This window comes from Delphinus delphis, chromosome 19 (assembly GCF_949987515.2).
Source record: "Delphinus delphis chromosome 19, mDelDel1.2, whole genome shotgun sequence".
NCBI classification, from domain to species: domain Eukaryota; kingdom Metazoa; phylum Chordata; class Mammalia; order Artiodactyla; family Delphinidae; genus Delphinus; species Delphinus delphis.
In genome coordinates, this window is record NC_082701.1 from 45,903,365 (window position 1) to 45,920,459 (window position 17,095).

General features: G+C 51.7%; 2 protein-coding genes across 3 annotated transcripts; one reads left to right on the forward strand and one right to left on the reverse strand.

The window, feature by feature from the left end:
- The first annotated feature begins 784 nt into the window (after positions 1-784).
- Positions 785-7,350, forward strand: GEMIN4 (gem nuclear organelle associated protein 4). The gene is made up of 2 exons (XM_059996541.1): positions 785-827; positions 3,993-7,350. The coding sequence occupies exons 1-2, from the start codon at positions 818-820 to the stop codon at positions 7,160-7,162; spliced, it is 3,180 nt and encodes a 1,059-aa protein (XP_059852524.1). The 5' UTR covers positions 785-817; the 3' UTR covers positions 7,163-7,350.
- Positions 7,351-9,245: 1,895 nt separating this feature from the next.
- On the reverse strand, positions 9,246-16,860 carry TLCD3A (TLC domain containing 3A). Of its 2 annotated transcripts, XM_059996713.1 has the most exons (5): positions 16,654-16,860; positions 16,122-16,205; positions 12,290-12,494; positions 10,765-10,860; positions 9,246-10,314 (listed from the first exon to the last, which is right to left on the reverse strand). In XM_059996713.1, exons 1-5 carry the CDS (start codon positions 16,773-16,775, stop codon positions 10,045-10,047), a joined length of 777 nt encoding a protein of 258 aa, XP_059852696.1. In that variant the 5' UTR covers positions 16,776-16,860; the 3' UTR covers positions 9,246-10,044. The 2 variants fall into 2 exon arrangements, with proteins under 2 accessions (XP_059852696.1, XP_059852698.1); XM_059996715.1 differs by lacking the exon at positions 12,290-12,494 and having other exon boundaries at positions 10,182-10,314.
- Positions 16,861-17,095: the final 235 nt, after the last annotated feature.

Here is a 17,095-nt window from a genome sequence, read left to right on the forward strand (position 1 = left end):
AAATCCAGAGAGATTTAGAATGGCTGTGTTGTGGAGTTTTCCTAGGTTAGCCTGTAAAGTTAGTATGAAATCCATGTGTGTCTGACGTCTGAATGGAATTAGCAAAGCCAGGGACATTTAGTGCTCCTTAGTATGACTTTCTGCCCATCTCACCTGTCCCACAATGTCCTTGTGAGTCGGAGAGTTTCCAGGAGGACTCCCCGTCGGCCACTGAAATTTATGGTAAGAGTTGATGGGAAGAGACCCGCTGCGGGGGAGGAAGCCTCTCAGGGAGTGGTGAGTCCATGCGGGTTAGTGGGCAGCCTGGGTAGGGGCATTCAGTGAGGGTGAACTGTGGCGGGGGTGTGAGGAATCCGGGGATTACTGGGTGCGGGAGAATGCGGGGCCAGGGACGGAGCTATAGGGAGGACAGACTGGGGCCCAGGAAGTAGGGAACTGCAGAGACGCGCGGCCGAGCGGAGCCTGGGCTGGGAGGGGGCGGTCGTTTGGGGGCCGGGCCCTGGGTAGGGGGGACGGCACGCCGTGGGATGGAGGCGCGGGTACCTGCCTGTTGCCTGGTTGGAGGCCTCTGGCCGATAGAGGGAGCTGTGGGTCTGGCGGCCCCGATACCGCGGGCGCTTAGGTGGGACCGCGCGTGCGCGCGGAGCGGCGTACATAGGCCGGGGTCCGCGCATAGCCCGAGCTGAGACTGCGGGCGGGGGCCGAGGCGCCGCCCATTGTCCCGCCCCCCGGGACCGCCTATTGTGCCGTGACGCTTGCGCCGCCCTCGCGGCCTGGCGGGGGAGGGGCGACCCGCGCCGCAGTCAGCGTCGCCGCCATGGATCTAGGTGGGTGTTCGGTTCCTCTGGGCCCGCGTGGGCCGCGTTGAGCAACCGGCGACCAGGCAGTGCTGAGTGGGCCCGGGCTGAGGGAGACCTCCGGGCCGGGGAGGGGTTTGGGAGGGCGGGGGTGTCTTGGAGACCGGAGGTCGGGGGGCCGGGCTCTACCCGCCGCTCTTCCGCTCGCCTCTTGCCGGCTCCAGGCCCCTTTCCACGTGAAGGGGCCAGCGGATGTGAAGTTAGCGTTCGCGAGAGTGGACAGGTTCGGGCACGTGCTTTGGAAAAGGCCGGGCTCCGGCGGCGCCCCGGGGAATCCCGTATCCCCAACGATCTCATTTATTGAACGTCTACTAAGTTCTTGAGCAAGCGTTGAGGTCCTCGTGGATAAACGGGGATGATGATACCGTATCAGCCTCACAGAGTTTGGGGGAGTTTTCACTGAGATCACGTGTGTACAGTGTCGAGTCCGGTGCCTTGCGCAGGACTAGCGTTCTTCAGACCAGCAGTTGTGGGCACGGGTTGCAGCAGCTGAGGCGGCAACGTGCGTCTTGATTCTCCAGATGCCAGGTCTGGGAGAAGGGAGGGGACAGCTGGTATAAATCGGCGGCTCCTTGCCCAGCCTCCCCCGCTGCTGGATGTGCTCTTAAGGGCATAAGACCAAGAGCTGTTCTGGGAGAGCTGGGGTGAGGCTCCCCAAGATGTGCCAGTATTAGTAGGCTGTTGAGAAATGTTCTGGTCCCTGTCCCCAGCCAGCTGTTCCGTGGTGGAAAGGTAGAGTTGGAAGAGTTTGGAGCCCTGCAGCTGTGGTGATCTCTGTCCCAGCCCACTGCTTTGCAGTTCCGACAACCTGAGCAAATTGTTTGAGTCTTAATGTTTCCATCTCTAAAACAGGAATGGTCCTCAAAATGTTGATCTGACGATGAAAAGATACACATACCAACTAGCACAGTGCCTGGTACAGAGTAAGCGCTTAAACATAAGGAGCGGGCACTCACAAGCGCCAGTTAACCATTCGTGATAAAACACTTGGGATTCGCCCAGCCATTAACTGCTTCTGGGACTTACTCCTTCAGGTGGCATGAGTATATACTTACCGTCTCTGGAAGGTGGGTCTCAGGGGCCAAACATCTCAGCTGAGCAGGTAGAGCAATAAAATTAAATTTACAGAGTCAGAAGGGAGCCTTTTGGGGGGCCCTGGGAGAGCAGCCTGAACCAGAAAGGCCAGAACCCCCAGGGAGACCTCTCAGCAACCTGGCTCTTCCTGGGAGTCTGCCTCAGCCGCTGGGCACCAAGATGGATTGCCTTCACCAGCGGGTTGCATAGGAGTGCTGTTCCAGATGGAAGGGGCAGGATAGTCTCCTGGCCCATGAAAATGGGGAAGCTGTGTTCTTGAGGGCCTGAGGGACTGAGGAAGGGGCCCTGGGAAAGGGGAGAGGGGTCAGGAACATTGAAGAGTGAGCAATGTTTGTACGATGATTTAGTTTCTGGCCCAAAGGAAATATACCTAAGAAAGACATGTCCTGTTTCTGAGCTGGAGGAGGCAAAGAATAGGGACAAGATTCTGGTCCTGGCAACAGTGGAAAGGTTTGGGAGAACCAGCGTTTATCGAGCACTTAGGCTCTTTGTAGCCTGATTCTATTTTGTAGTACGCGGGCCTCTCACTGTTGTGGCCTTTCCCGTTGCAGAGCACAGGCTCCGGACGTGCAGGCTCAGCGGCCATGGCTCACGGGCCTAGCCGCTCTGTGGCACGTGGGATCCTCCCGGACCGGGGCACGAACCCGTGTCCCCTGCATCAGCAGGCAGACTCTCAACCACTGCGCCACCAGGGAAGCCCTGTAGCCTGATTCTTAATTGTATATATCTTACCTAACCCTCAACAGCCCTGGAAGATGGGATTGGGAGCCAACAGTGGGTGTGGACCCAATGCCAGGGGCTTGACTGTATGTATTATTTGATCCTCAGGGTCATAATGTGAAGTCTGTATTATCCCCACATATGCAGAAGTTCAGAGAAGTAATCTGTCCAAGATCACACCACTTCCCCCCGCATCCCACCCCGGTACGCGGGCCTCTAACTGTTGTGGCCTCTCCCGTTGCGGAGCACAGGCTCCGGATGCGCAGGCTCAGTGGCCATGGCTCACGGGCCCAGCCGCTCCGCAGCATCTGGGATCTTCCCGGACTGGGGCACGAACCCGTGTCCCCTGCATCAGCAGGTGGACTGTCAACCACTGCGCCACCAGGGAAGCCCACACCACTTTTAAATGGCTGAGCTAGGAGTTAAACCCATGTCTAATTAAACATCCCAAGATGCCTTCCTTGCTAAGTCTGTGTCAACTCAGGGCTCACTGAAGAAGGACTTTTCTGAATCTAGTACAGTATTTTTTTCTATCTACTTCTTGGCTTCTACCAGAGAACCAGGACCATTAGTAGCTTATTCTCTTTGATGGAAAGAGCTGTGGGAATTGAACTGTTTCCCCAAAAGGCAGAACGTTTGAAATCTGTTTCCAAGACAAGGCTTTAAGAGAAAAAAGAGAAGCAGGGCTTGTCTGAGTGCTGCTGTGCAGACAGTCCTGGTCCACGCCCTTCCTAGTCTGTATCGGTACTTAGAAGCTCAGTTGTCAAGTCCTGCAGTAAGTACTTGGTGGCCGCTGTAGTTTGGTACTGTCCTTGCGCTCTCTTTCTCTCTCTCAGCCAGCCCTTCTTCCTCAAATCTTCTGCTGGCCCATCCTTTGCTGGAGGGCCTTGCCTCTGGGCAGGCTCCTTCCTGAGTCACATTTCAAGGTTGACTTGCCTCCTGAGCTTCAGCCCTGTGTTTCCATTGCTGGAGGATGTTTCTACCTCAAACTCCAAATGACCAAGACGTATCAGTGTTCCTTCCAAGCACATCTCTCGTGTTCCCTGTTTGCAGTAGTGCCCGTTGTCTTCCCAGGTCCAGGCTAGAGAGCTTGGGAGTCCTTTTTTATTCCTCAGGTTAATCCTTTGACTTCAGCTCTGCAGCGGGTCCTAGAACCATCCCTTCTTCCCCCTCTCCCACTGATTTCATTCAGAACCCTTTTCATCTCTAACCCTAATAATGACAGCCTGCTGACCAACTGCTGCCTCTCCCTCTAACCTCTGCTTGCTGTTCTGAAAATTTTTCACCACATTCTATCCTATTGGACTTCTGTCTGTGCAGGACCTTTGAATATCTGTGAAGAAATGACTGTTCTGCATGGGGGCTTCTTGCTGGCCGAGCAGCTGTTCCGCCCCAAAACACTGGCAGAATTGACCAAGTCTGACTGGGAGCATGTCGGGCGGCCGATTGTGGAGGCTCTGAGGGAGATCTCCTCTGCCACGGCCTGCTCCCAGCCCTTCGCCTGGAAGAAGAAAGCTCTGATTATCATCTGGGCCAAGGCTCTGCAGCCCTACCCTGTCACGCCTTCTGACACTGAAACCCTGTGGCAGGAAGATGTGTTCTTCTCCGTGGGCAACATGATCCCCACCATCAACCACACGGTCCTCTTTGAGCTGCTTAAGTCCCTGGAAGCTTCCGGACTCTTTATCCAGCTCCTGATGGCCTTGCCCACTACTCTCTGCCATGCAGAACTAGAGCGCTTTTTGGAGCACATGACTATCGACACTTCTTCGAAGGATGTGGCCTTCTTCCTCGACGTTTGGTGGGAAATGATGAAGCACAAGGGCAATCAGCAGGACCCCCTGCTCTCCCAGTTCCGGACAATGGCCCATAAGTACCTGTCCTCTTCAGATGAGTTCTCCCACCCTCCAAAGAGGTTTAAGTCCGACCCGGATGTGTGTCCTACCGTGCCCCTGCTGGGCATGCTGCTCACTGGGCTGAAGCAAATCCAGGATAGGATCCTGTGCCCCGGGATGAAGTGTTGCGCCTTGGCCAACTTGGCTGACATGCTGACCGTGTTTGCACTGATGGAGGACAACCCCCAGGAAGTGTCCGCCACTGTGTACCTAGACAAACTGGCCACGGTGATCTCCGTGTGGAACACGGACACCCAGAACCCATATCACCAGCAGGCACTGGCAGAGAAGGTGAAGGAGGCAGAGCGGGACATCAGCCTGACCTCACTGGCCAGGCTGCCGAGCGAGACGATCCTCGTGGGCTTCGAGTTCCTGCGCAGCCTGCTGCGGGAGTGGCGGGAGGAGCTGCGGGCCACGCTCGGTGGCAGCCAGGGGACGAGCTACAGCAGCTACCGGCTGTGCGACAGCCTGACCTCCTTCAGCCAGAACCTGAAGCTCTACCTGGACACCGCTAGCCTGTCCAAGGAAGAGAGGCAGGTGGCCTCTGAGCTGGCGGAGTGCGTGGGTGACTTCCTGAAGGACACGAACAGGGTGCTGAAGAACAAGGGCTTTGAGAAGGACATCACTGCCTCCATCGCCATGGCCATCATCGAGCAGAAGTTGGACCGGCACATGGAAATGTGCTACATTTTCGCTTCTGAGAGGAAGTGGGCCTTCTCGGATGAGTGGCTGGCCTGCCTGGCCAGCAGCCGGGCTGTCTTCCAGGAGCCCGGCCTGGTGTTAGAGCTGCTGGAAGCAGTGGTGGACGTCAGCGCGGCAGACGGGGCTGTCCCCAGACCCCAGATCAAACAGGTCATCGACTTGATCCTGGAGTGTCATGCACACCTCTCACTGCCAGATAAAAATAAAGTCCTCTCGGGCGTCCTGCTCTCCTGGGGGCGCAAGGGCCTCTCTGAGAAGTTGTTGGGTCACTTGGAGGGGTTTCAGGAAGACCTCAACACGACTTTTAACCAGCTCACGCAGAGCGCTTCTGAACAGGGCTTGGCTAATGCCATCGCTTCTGTGGCCCGCCTAGTCATTCTGCACCCGGAGATCACGGTGAAGAAAGTGTGCAGCATGGCCGTGGTCAACCTTGGCACCCACAGGTTCCTGGCTCAGATTCTCACCGCCTTCCCCGCCCTCAGGTTCGCGGAAGAGCAGGGTCCAAATCCCTCCACGACGATCGTGGTGTCCTGCCTCAAAGAAACAGTCTGGACGAAGTTCTCTACACCCAGGGAAGAGAAGCAGTTTCTGGAGTTCCTGAGATGCCTGGTGAATCCTGTGAAGCCCCAAGGGATTCCAGTTGCTGCTCTTCTCAAGCCAGATGAGGTGCTAAAGGAATTCGTCCTGCCTTTCCTGATGCTCGACGTCAAAGAGGTGGACCTCAGTCTGAGGATCTTCATCCAGACTCTGGAAGCAAACACATGTCTAGAGGAATACTGGCTGCAGACCTGCTCTCCGTTCCCACTCATCTTCAGCCTGTGCCAGCTCCTGAATGGCTTCAGCAGATACTGGCAGCTCCCCAAGGAGAAGCGCTGCCTCCCCCTGGACAGGAAGGACCTGGTGATCCACATCCTGGAGCTCCTCTGTGAGGTGGTGTCGGCTAACGCCGAGACCTTCTCCCCGGACACCTGGGTCAAGTCCCTGTCCTGGCTCCACGGGAAGCTGGAGCAGCTGGACTGGACTGTGGGCCTGAGACTGAAGAGCTTCTTTGAGGGCCACTTCAAGTGTGAGGTACCAGCCACGCTCTTTGAGATCTGCAAGCTTTCTGAGGACAAGTGGACCTGCCAGGCCCGCCCCAGGTACGGGCCCGGCACAGGCCTCCTGGCCTGGATGGAGTGCTCCTGCGTCTCCAGCAGCATCTCTGAGCAGATGCTCGCCCTGCTGGTGGTGGATGTGGGCAACCCTGAGGAGGTCAGGCTGTTCAGCAAGGGCTTCCTGGTGGCCCTGGTGCAGGTCATGCCGTGGTGCAGCCCCCAGGAGTGGCAGTGCCTTCACCAGCTGACCAGGAGACTGTTGGAGAAGCAGCTCCTGCATGTCCCCTACAGCCTGGAGTATATTCAGTTTGTCCCTCTGCTCAACCTGAAGCCCTTTGCCCAGGAGCTCCAACTCTCCGTACTCTTGCTGAGAGCTTTCCAGTTTCTCTGCAGCCAGAGTTGCCATAACTGGCTCCCTGTGGAAGGCTGGAGCCATGTGGTCAAGCTCCTCTGCAACAGCCTGACCAACCTCCTGGACTCTGTTCGGTTGATACAGTCAGTTGGCCCTTGGGCCCAAGGACAAGAGCAGGACCTGACCCAGGAAACCCTGTTTTTTTACACCCAGGTGTTCTGTCACGTTCTGCACATCATGGCCATGCTCCACCAGGAGGTGTGTGAACCACTGTATGTTTTGGCCTTGGAGATCCTCACCTGCTACGAAACCCTGAGCAAGACCAACCCTTCTGTCAGCTCCTTGCTCCAGAAAGCAAACGAGCAGCACTTCTTAAAGTCCATCGCCGAGAACATTAGCCCCGAGGAGCGGCGCCAAACCCTCCTGCAGAAGATCAGCAACTTCTGACCTTCGTGGGTCAGAAAACAGCTGGGCCTCAACCTGGCCAGGTCTACGGGGGCTACAGCTGAAAAACACAAATTTTTCGGTTATGTGAAATTTTACACAAGCCCAAAAATCTGACGACATTGTAAAGAAAATAGTTTCTTAGGTATTTGTAACATACAGATTGTAATAAAATTCTCTTTTGAGTTTTATCTTGCCTCTTTTGAGACTTTCTTATCAATAGTCTAGGCTCATCAGTACACGCTGAAATTGGGCACAGCCAGTCGTGAAGATCAAGTCAAGCTGGGAGGCGCGTGTTCATCACTGGGCTTCTCCACCCTAGAATCCGGCAAGTAAGTCTAAAGGTGAAACCACCCAGGTGGACTAACTACGAGGTACGTGTGTTCTGTTGCACTGAAAGTCTCTTTAAGACTCATTTCGCCGTATCTTGGAAAGGGCAGGAACTAGGAAAGGGACTCTTTTCTGCTACCAATTGGCCATGTGATTTGTGTGCGCACAAGGCCTGCAACCAGTGTAAAAGGAGAGGGTTGGACCAAGAACATGAAATGTTGGGTGGGTGGGAGGGAGGTCAGTGACCTCAGGAAAATGGGTCTCTTCTGAATCGAGGACTTCTGCCCCACAGTGTTAACGCTGTCCATTCAGTGGATCTCGAAGGGGCTGTGCTGATACTGTCTGGTAATCACCACAGAGGCGTGTTTAAAGGATGGGTGTAATTATCTTCTGCCTGGGGTGGGTTGTCATGGGTTGGTTGGTTGGTTGGTTTTTCTGTTTGTTTTATTTATCTATCTGTCAGGTCTTAGTGTGGCAAGTGGGCTCCTTAGTTGTGGCTCACGGGCTCCTTAGTCGTGACTCGCCGGCTGTTTTAGTTGCGGCATGGGAACTCAGTTGCGACATGCATTTGGGATCTAGTTCCCTGGCCAGGGATCGAACCCTGGCCCCCTGCACTGGGAGCGTGGCGTCTTAACCACTGCACCACCAGGGAAGTCCCGGTTGTCACGGTTTTGAAGAACATGTGGGAGCAGGGAATGGTGTGTGCAAATGCGTGCCCAGGATATATTCCAGAACCATGAGGACTCGTTAGGGAAGTGTTTAATTGGGAGGCAAGGAAGGACAGCTCCATACCCCCATCACAGTGAGGCAGTATTCAAGTTCTCTCCCCCCGCACCTAAAGTGGGCTGGCTCTGTCTGCGGCCTACAATTGGGTTTCCACCCTCCTGACTCCTAGTTGGGATTCACCTGGGAAGAGAAGAAAAGGTCTAAAGTTACGTGACCACTGGGCTAGAACTCTAGAACTCTGCAGTGTACTCTTGGCACCGTGAATTACAGAAACATGTTAGAGTGAGGTATGAGCTAGGCTCTGCTGGAGGCTGAAGGCATTCACACACACCCTTCCCCTGCAACAGCCCACCTCTGCCAGTTACACGGAGAAGAACACAGAACAGAAACAATAGCACACAGCAGCCATTCCAGTTGGTCACAGGACAGGTCTTACCAGAAGTCGGCGTGGATATATTTCACAAATGAGAATAAGTTGGAAAATATTAGTGCAACTTAGTCACCACAGGGGTGATGTATAAAGATATACGGATAGTAAACAAAACGGTAAAAAAATTACAGCATTTTATGTTTTTAAATGGCACCCATTAAAGACTGAAATAGTCAAAATTTGAGACACTGTTACACACTCAGTACTTTAAAAGTTCACAGACAACAGTGAATTAAAAGGCACTTTTAAAAATCTAGTTTTTCACTACTGCTTGGGAAAAAACTTCATGGTAGCAGTTTCTAAAACCCATCCTTGTCGTTCAGGAGCAATTAGTGTTGGCACCAGAGGATCCTATCGGTAAATGGTGGGTGAAGGAGTCAGTCTACAGAACATAATTTGGCCAGGGCTGACTTGTACTTTTGCTCTCCAGCCTTCTGTGGCTAAATGGCAGTAAGTCAGATAGGAACAGACTTTGGACCACAAGGTCTGGCTTATCAGGAGGCAGTCTAGATGAGACATCTCATGGTTTGGAATACAGCAGTCCGTTCTGCTTCATAGGATAAGGACAGTGTCAAAGCGGGGTTACCCAGTGAATAGCCATCATTTCACTTTACCCCTATAGTTTTTAATAAGAGCATCCTGTGTGTGTGGATATGGGGAAATCTGGGCTTAAGGGACATGCTAAAAAGGGAATAGTATCTGTGACTGTTGGTCTAACCAAGTCAGCCTGCAGAGGTGCTGACCTATTGGCCTTCCTACCTACTCAGGTGCTTCAGGTTCCCATCCCTGCCATCTACCCCACCCCGCCAGTGAGACTTCTGATCAGAAGTCGGTAGACAGGAGAATTCAATGTTGGCACATGGATGAAAGGATGAGGCAAAGGACCTACGGGTTATCTAGTAAACAATAAAAAAACTACCTACCCACAACGATTTTCCCAGGCCAACATCACAAGAAAAGAACCAAGTCATCACTTGCTTCTGCTGGCCCAGTATGTGTGGATACTCCCTGAGTGGCTGGAAAGGTGGGGAGCCACCAATATGAGGACCAGGCAGGTGCCCAGTTCCTTGTCACCTTGGTCCACCTATCTCCACACCCCATGCTTCTACCTCCAGAGCCCTTGAGATAAGACCCAAGGAAGGATCCTTGGGCTTCACGTTAAACCACCTTGCTGCCAGTGGAGGTCTGACGGGATCCAATAGTTGTTACTAAGGAAAAAGTGCTTTTGCAAAAGGGGCAGGTTAGAAACGAGAGGTGATAGGAATATTCTTTAGAGAAACGCTAATCCCTCTGCTTATCAATACCCAAAAGGCTGAGGCCACCCAGGGCACAATCTGCAGTTTGGTCCACGGGAATACTGAGTGGAGGAGGCGCCCTCACTGCCTGGCTCATGGAGCAATTAACCATCCTTTTTGGCTGGGGGAGCATCAAAGAGCCGGACTGCCTTCTTGCACAGCAGAGAGAACCAGTAGATCTGGGGAGCGATGAGGAAGGCGTTGGCCACATTGCAGTAGAAAGGAATGTGGAACGGCACTTGGAGCAGGCTCAGTCCCTGCTGCTGGCCGTAGGACCAGTACATGAAGGGGAAAAGGAGGATCCGACATGAGAAGAAGGTGGTCAGCGTGAGGATTCCGTTCACCTTGTACAGCAGCGTGTGCTGCTGCTTTAGCTGCAAAAGAGGGAAGGAGAGCACAGGGTCACTTTCAGGGAATGACTAGCCTGAGTCCCACAACGGACAGGCCAAGCGTCTCCTTTTCGGACACTTGTAGAAAAGATGATTGAGCACTGCCGTATTTGTATATGCAGAGAGTCTCATATTGTTTCCAACAGTGATGGGAAATTTGATCTAAGCCACCCAGCTGACAGGAGCACAGGAACGGTGGGTTAGAGAAACTCTGTGACCAGGATAAATATATATGAAGAACTGGATCAAATTTGAATCAAATGTACAATTTTTCAATCCCACTGGCTCGAAAGACCAACTGACCTTTAAGTCTGTTCAAGGGTCTCCTACCCCACTATTGGTAGCACTAAAGAAGTTTCTCCAAACCCTCTTAATCTACCAAGGAGAAGCAGAGTCTGTTCCCTCGGCACTTTCTGCCACTCCTTTCATACGTGCCTGAATCAGAACTCTGCCCAGCGACACAAACGGAGTACTCAGTTCTGCCATGAAGATGCAGCCAACAAAGAAGTCGCCAAGCTCTCCCCTAAGCCTCTGCAGAGGAAAAGAGGAAAAAGGGAAATAAGTAATGGAGGTTAAGGAACCACCGGAAGGAAAATTCTAACTAGGGCTATTGAAAAGGGTAACCCTGAGCAACCATGCAGGGAAATGGAAGTGCTAAACGGGCCAGTGCAGACCAGTTCACGCTTGGAATCCTCATGGTCCAGAGGCAACTGCATCACACACCGAGCTTTCTCTAGAATTTCAGTGTCAGCCAAAAGGAACTCTGCAGCCCACTTTTGGGTATCCAACTTAGTCATGCCAAGGGCAGGCACTTAAGCCAGTTCAGTTCCACGAAATATGCACCAGGGCCCATGCCTGATGTTAGGGTCCCCAACACAATCAAGAGAGACTTATTAAAGAATGTCATGCACTCTACCTCTCCTTTTATCCTTTCAAGAAAGCAGTATAGGGAATTCCCTAGCAGTCGAGCCGTTAGGACTCGGCACTTTTGCTGCTGTGGCCCAGCTTCAACCCCTGGCTGGGGAACTAAGATCCCCCACGAGCCACAAGGCGCGGCCAAATATAGAAAGCAAGCAAGCAGTATTGGGATAGCAGTTCTGTCTCTTAGTACCACCGAGCGAGGTACGTAAACTCATAGAGCCCCAGTTTCTTCCTCTATGGTATAGGGCTAATATTTTCTAATTATCATTTCTAATTATTTCTAATAATTTCTAATGATTAGAAAGCAACAAATTTTTTTAAAGTTTTTTTTTTTTATGTGGACCATTCTTAAAGTCTTTATTGAATTTGTCACAATTTTGCTTCTGTTTTATGTTTTGGTTTTTTGGCCGTGAGGCATGTGGGATCTTAGCTCCCCGAGCAGGGGTCGAACCCGCACCCCCTGCGTTGGAAGGTGAAGTACTAACCACTGGACCCCCAGGGAAGTCCCCAAGCTACAAGTTTTTAAATCAAGCACCTGTCACCTGGTAGGCACTTTGGAATTACTAGTCTCCCCTCTGCATTCCCATTTCTCTTCCTTGTTGGGTGAGTTTTTTTAATGGGAAAAAATGGATCTGGGGAGAAATTATGAGGCTATTTGCTTTGAGAGTCTGTGCTTTTGTGACATCAAAATAATGCAAACAGCCCTCTCTGGGCACTATCAGAGCAAATAACCAGTTGATGGAGCTACGCTCATTTCTTTGAAACAATTTTTATGGTGTTTTCTATTATATTGTATGAACTAAAGGCAGAACCTTTGACAAATGCTTGGGCATCACAGAGGGCTGGGGGATTGCCAGTAAAGAGGATCACAGACATTTCAGATTTAACTCCTTTCTACGCTGTGGCAGCAGCTGGCAGGAGGGCAGTGGGGGCAGCAGGAAAGGGGAAGAAAAGGGGGCAGTCTGACAGTTGGGACACCCAGTTCAACAGGAGGAATGAGTGGCTGAACCTACTGGTGCCTGTCCTGGGAGGCCATTACCTGTGCGACCGGCACAAGGACAAACAGAATAACTGCGTGGTGCGTGATCATGAGGCGGTTTTTACTTAGGAAGTTTCGAAAAATGGTGAGGGGATGTTTGCTGCTCTGGTCCCTGGTTCGGTACCATTCACAGAGGTACATGGCGTAGGAGTCATAGATCATGTATGGAATCAAAAACCAGACATACTCTCGGGCAAGCCAGTGCCTGAAAGAAAGCATATGGATGGTCCAAGAAGTAATTATGGAAATCCGTTATGAAGGCTCACAGCCAGCCTCTTCTTAAACACATCTGCATCAGCTTTGTACTTAATCAGCTGTTTTTACTCCAGATACTTCACAATGAACATGCTGAAGCTGACAAATAAGGAGAGTGAACAACTTTCTCTAAATTACAGGGCAAACTCACAAGTGTCAAAGGTAGAAAGCAAGGATTCACTCAGCACCATGGGTTTCAGTGACTTGCCCTCACTGTTTGTCTGGTTTAGCTACTCATTTGTAATGGATTTTCTGGTACTTTGTGATATAAGCTGACTTTGATAGATATCTCTACCAGGGATTCCACAGACCCACCAAGAAACAGGTTTGGAAAGTGACCCAAATCCCAAACCCAGTATTTCCAGTTTAACTCTACTCAGTTGCTCAATAGTTGGGACATTACTCTTGAATCTGTTTGCAACCCCACTCTAGGGAGTTTCCAGAAGTAACCCTGGCCACTTTCTTTACAATACTATGGCTAAACCCAGTTTCATTCAAGAAAAATATCTCTGGAAATGAGCCGAGAGCTCAAGGACTACCTTACAGTAGATAGATACCAAAAGAGAAGCTAGGACAAAAGACAGTGTTCCCATTTACTTGTCCACAGGGGTTGAATCAATATTTGCTGAGTCAAAATGATAGTTTATCACTGTCCCAGAGCAGATTAGAAGGTAAGTCTCTACAATTTCCAAAATTTTGTTCCCCAAATAGTCACTCTACAGAAAATCTACATGAAAAACAAAATCTAAATTGAAATTATGTACTATCCTGGGAAGGATTAGACTAAGTCAGCAAAGTTTTATCAAGCGCCCATGTGTTAGGTAGAAGAAACCATTTAGTTTTATGGTTTTTAAACTACCTGAACATCAGAATCGTCTGCAGTGCTTATAAAGGGCTCCACGCCTCAGAGACTAAACATGGTGTGCCCAGGACCTCAAATCTGTATTTATAACCTTGTCTTCATTTAACCTAAGGAGCCAGTCCACTGAACTGCAACATTAGGAATATAGAGTGCCATTCACATTTCTGTTCCTGAATGATTCCACACTTACCACAGCAAAACTAAATAATGAGTAAGCAGTGACATAGGCAAACAAGTAATGGCAAACTTAGTATACATTCAGGTAAATTAACTAGCCAAGTTCCAATGAGGCAAAAAGATGCAATATTTATTCTACTGCCCATCTGTGGTCTCCATCGCTTTCTTGAAGCAATTCCAAAGTAAAACAACTATGAAGAGCAATTAAAAACTCATCTGAAATATAACTGACCTCTCCCCTTGCGTGGAGCCTAGGGTTTTAAAATTTTGCACACGGTACCAATTCAATAAGATGCGAAATTGTGGCTGTTAGTTGAATTCCCTGAAGACTTACCAGCAAGCGATCTGGATTATAATCTTAGCTAGCACTAGCCTGGACCTTAACTTTTGTTTTTGCTTTTTTTGCGGTACGTGGGCCTCTCACTGTTGTGGCCTCTCCCGTTGCAGAGCACAGGCTCCGGACGCGCAGGCTCAGCGGCCATGGTTCACGGGCCCAGCCGCTCCGCGGCACGTGGGATCTTCCCAGACTGGGGCACGAACCCGCGTCCCCTGCATCGGCAGGCGGACTCCAACCACTGCGCCACCAGGGAAGCCCGACCTTAACTTTTTTTATAAAATGAAGATAATTAAAAAAAAAAAAAGATAATAATCCTTGTCTTACTTTCCTGATGAAGTTATTGTGAAGATTAGAAAGTTAAAAGTATGAGAGTACTTTTAATTGTTACTATTATTATTTTTGGCCACACCATGCAGTTTGTGGGATCTTAGTTCCCAGACCAGGATCAAACCCAGGTCCTCGGCACTTACTTAAACGTAAGTGAGCTGTGTGGCCAAAAAAAAAGAAGCGCTTACATTGAGAACTAGGGATCTGGGTCTCTTTAAGGAGCTGATGAAACCCCTGGCCCTGCATCACACCCTACAGATAATTTGGGAAGATTCATAGACACCCCCTCCTACCTACAGACATTCTATATGAAGGCCTAAAATTAAAAGACATAGAATAGAAAAATATTTGGATGTACAGACTATGAACCCCAAAAGGCTTTTTTTTCCAGATGATTAGGTGCCTTTAGGGCATCCTTGTGCATCCATGTAAGTTGAGGGCACAGAAGGTGGTGTCTGTCTCTATTTTGCAAGTAGAGGATGGATCTAAGGCATAAAGATATACAAAAGGAGGACCCTAAAAGCCAAACTTAGATTTGCTACCATGCTCAAGCCACTAAGACACATGGCTTCTGAGGGGAGAACACAAGCGTGCTACAGAACTGAAAGTTAATTGTGTGCAGATCTCTTCCTGAGATGTGTAGCAGCTGCCTGCCGCTTGCCCTCAAGTGCCATGGGGGCTGCATCTGTCTTAGCTTAATCTCTGCAAAGGAGGCAGGTTTCAAGTTTGACCTGACAAACTGGGGGCAGTGAGGGAGCCTGCTGCACCATCAGGAAATGCTCAATTAAAATAAAAATTGAACCCAGCTGAGAAAATGCTGTTAGTCTTTGGTGTATGCAATCAAAGTCACTTGACCTATCTTCTCTCAGCATCTACAATTCATCGCCAATAACTGGTTTTCTCTAAAAAAAAAAAAAAAAAAAAGGCAAAAGAAAAGCACAAAAATCTTGATGGCAAGGTTAATCCCAAATAAGAACCAGGCACCAAATTTGCAGGCCACAGTGAGATAGATGCCCCTCTCGGGCTCCCCTCCCATTCCATTCCCAACAGGTGAAAACCAGGACACATAATAGAGTAAACATGAGAAAGGGATTAGGAAAGGCTATTAACTTTCCCTGCACATATGACAATTGCTCTTCAACTTAACTGTGAGGAGGAAAGGGTGATTCTAGGAAGACAGGTAAAAAAGGATGGCTTTGAAAGGATGGCTTTAAAATGGGGTGGGGGGGCACTGTTACCCAGGTCTAAATACTATACAAAGTAGACCAGCCTGGTCGCTATAATTTGTTTCACTGAATGCACATTTCCTGTCCTGCCTGTGGACTGAACTTTCACACCCATTCGAGTCAGTTTTCTGAAAGCTCCAGAAAACTCTTCATCACCTTCATCTTTCAGAGGAAAGACAAGAGCAGCATTTGTAAAGAAAGGGGTGGTGGATTTGTTCCTTTCCATAGCAGGGCTCTGCTAACCACACATCCTATCTTGGCCAATGAATGCTCCACAGCAGAACCCCAGGGAGATCATTTAAAAGAACCAAAAGCCACACTTCCACTTCTGAATAATTTTCACATTTATCTATCGCATAAAGAACCTGGATCGTTGGACCACACTGTCCTCTAACACACCACCTTAAATCAGACTCAGGCTCTGTCATGCTCTAGCATTTCTTCAGTTTACTTTCTCCTAAGCTGGCGATGCTGAAGGTGAGGAGAGGAGGAGGGAACTAGTTATAGTGCCCAAGTTTCACCCATTAATCAGCTGCCTGACGGCACATGCTGATAAAGAACTAGGACCTGTGAGCCACTCAAATGCGGAAGCTTCGAAAAAGCCCAGCGCCGTGATCGGTGTAGCTTTCACCTGGCATCGGATGTTACCTGTCGGTGATCACGTGGCTACAGGAGCGGATGATGATGATCCCAGACCCGGTGGCCAACACAGCCTGCACTGAAGAAACCAGCCTAACGTGCGACAGAAAAGAGAAAAGGGGGGAGGGGGACGGAAAGAGTGCTCAGTCCAGTCCCATGGACAGCATGAAGCCAGAACTCTTCAACCTGACTTCCCCCGGCCGCCAGGGTGCCAAGGAAAACGGTAGGGCCGCCGCCGCGCTCCCGACTCCCAAAGCAGCTGGCAGATGTCAGCATCGGGGAGACGTCCCTCCCGGTCCTCATCAGCGTGGGCAGCCCCCCACCCTCCAGCCTGCTCCCGCTCCACCCTCCTCCGCCTCCCTCCCTCCGGGGGCAGGCTGCACAGGGTCCTCGGAGCTCTCCGGCCCGCGCCGTGGACTGGGCGAGGACCCGGGAGGCGGCCCCCTCGCTTCCTGTCGTCCCCCTTTTCCGCCCTGGGCTCGGCGTTGGGCGGGCGCAGCCGGGGCGCATGGTCGGGCGGCGGCACGGCCTCGCCCCGTACCTGGTGCTGATCAGCACGCAGTCGTTGTGGGTCCAGGCGGGCCGCGCGCGCCGCAGCCCCCAGGCGCAGAGCCCGAAGAGCCCCGGGAAGAGGAGCGAGCCCCAGGCCAGCGGCAGCAGCATGGGTGCTCGGGCTCGGCCGCCTAGCTCGGCGCCCTCGGCGTGGCTCAGTCGGCTCCGCGCGCGCGGCTCCGGGACTGACGCGGCCTGCCCGCCCCTATTTCTACCCTCCGCCCTCCGCCCCCCAGCCCCGGCCCCGGCCCGCCGCGACTCCGGCAGCCGCCGGGCGCTGGTCCCGAGCCCGCGGCGCCACTCCCCGCGTGACCAGGCCGCGGACCGCGATAGGAGCGGGCTGGCCGGGCGGGGCGGGGTCTCGCCGCCACCGCCCCTGGGCCCCGAGGCTTCCCCTGGTTTCTCGGCCGGCGAGTAGGCGGCAGCGGGAG

What these genes read in the sequence shown, in the direction of transcription:
- TLCD3A (XM_059996713.1), bottom strand. Translation starts at nt 16,775, where the DNA reads ATGCTGCTGCCGCTGGCCTGGGGCTCGCTCCTCTTCCCGGGGCTCTTC. An exon ending in AGCCACGTGATCACCGACAG is followed by an intron (nt 12,495 to 16,121) that starts GTAACATCCGAT and finishes GCTTTCTTTCAG; the next exon opens with GCACTGGCTTGCCCGAGAGT. An exon ending in TGGGCAGAGTTCTGATTCAG is followed by an intron (nt 10,315 to 10,764) that starts GCACGTATGAAA and finishes CCTCTTTTGCAG; the next exon opens with CTAAAGCAGCAGCACACGCT.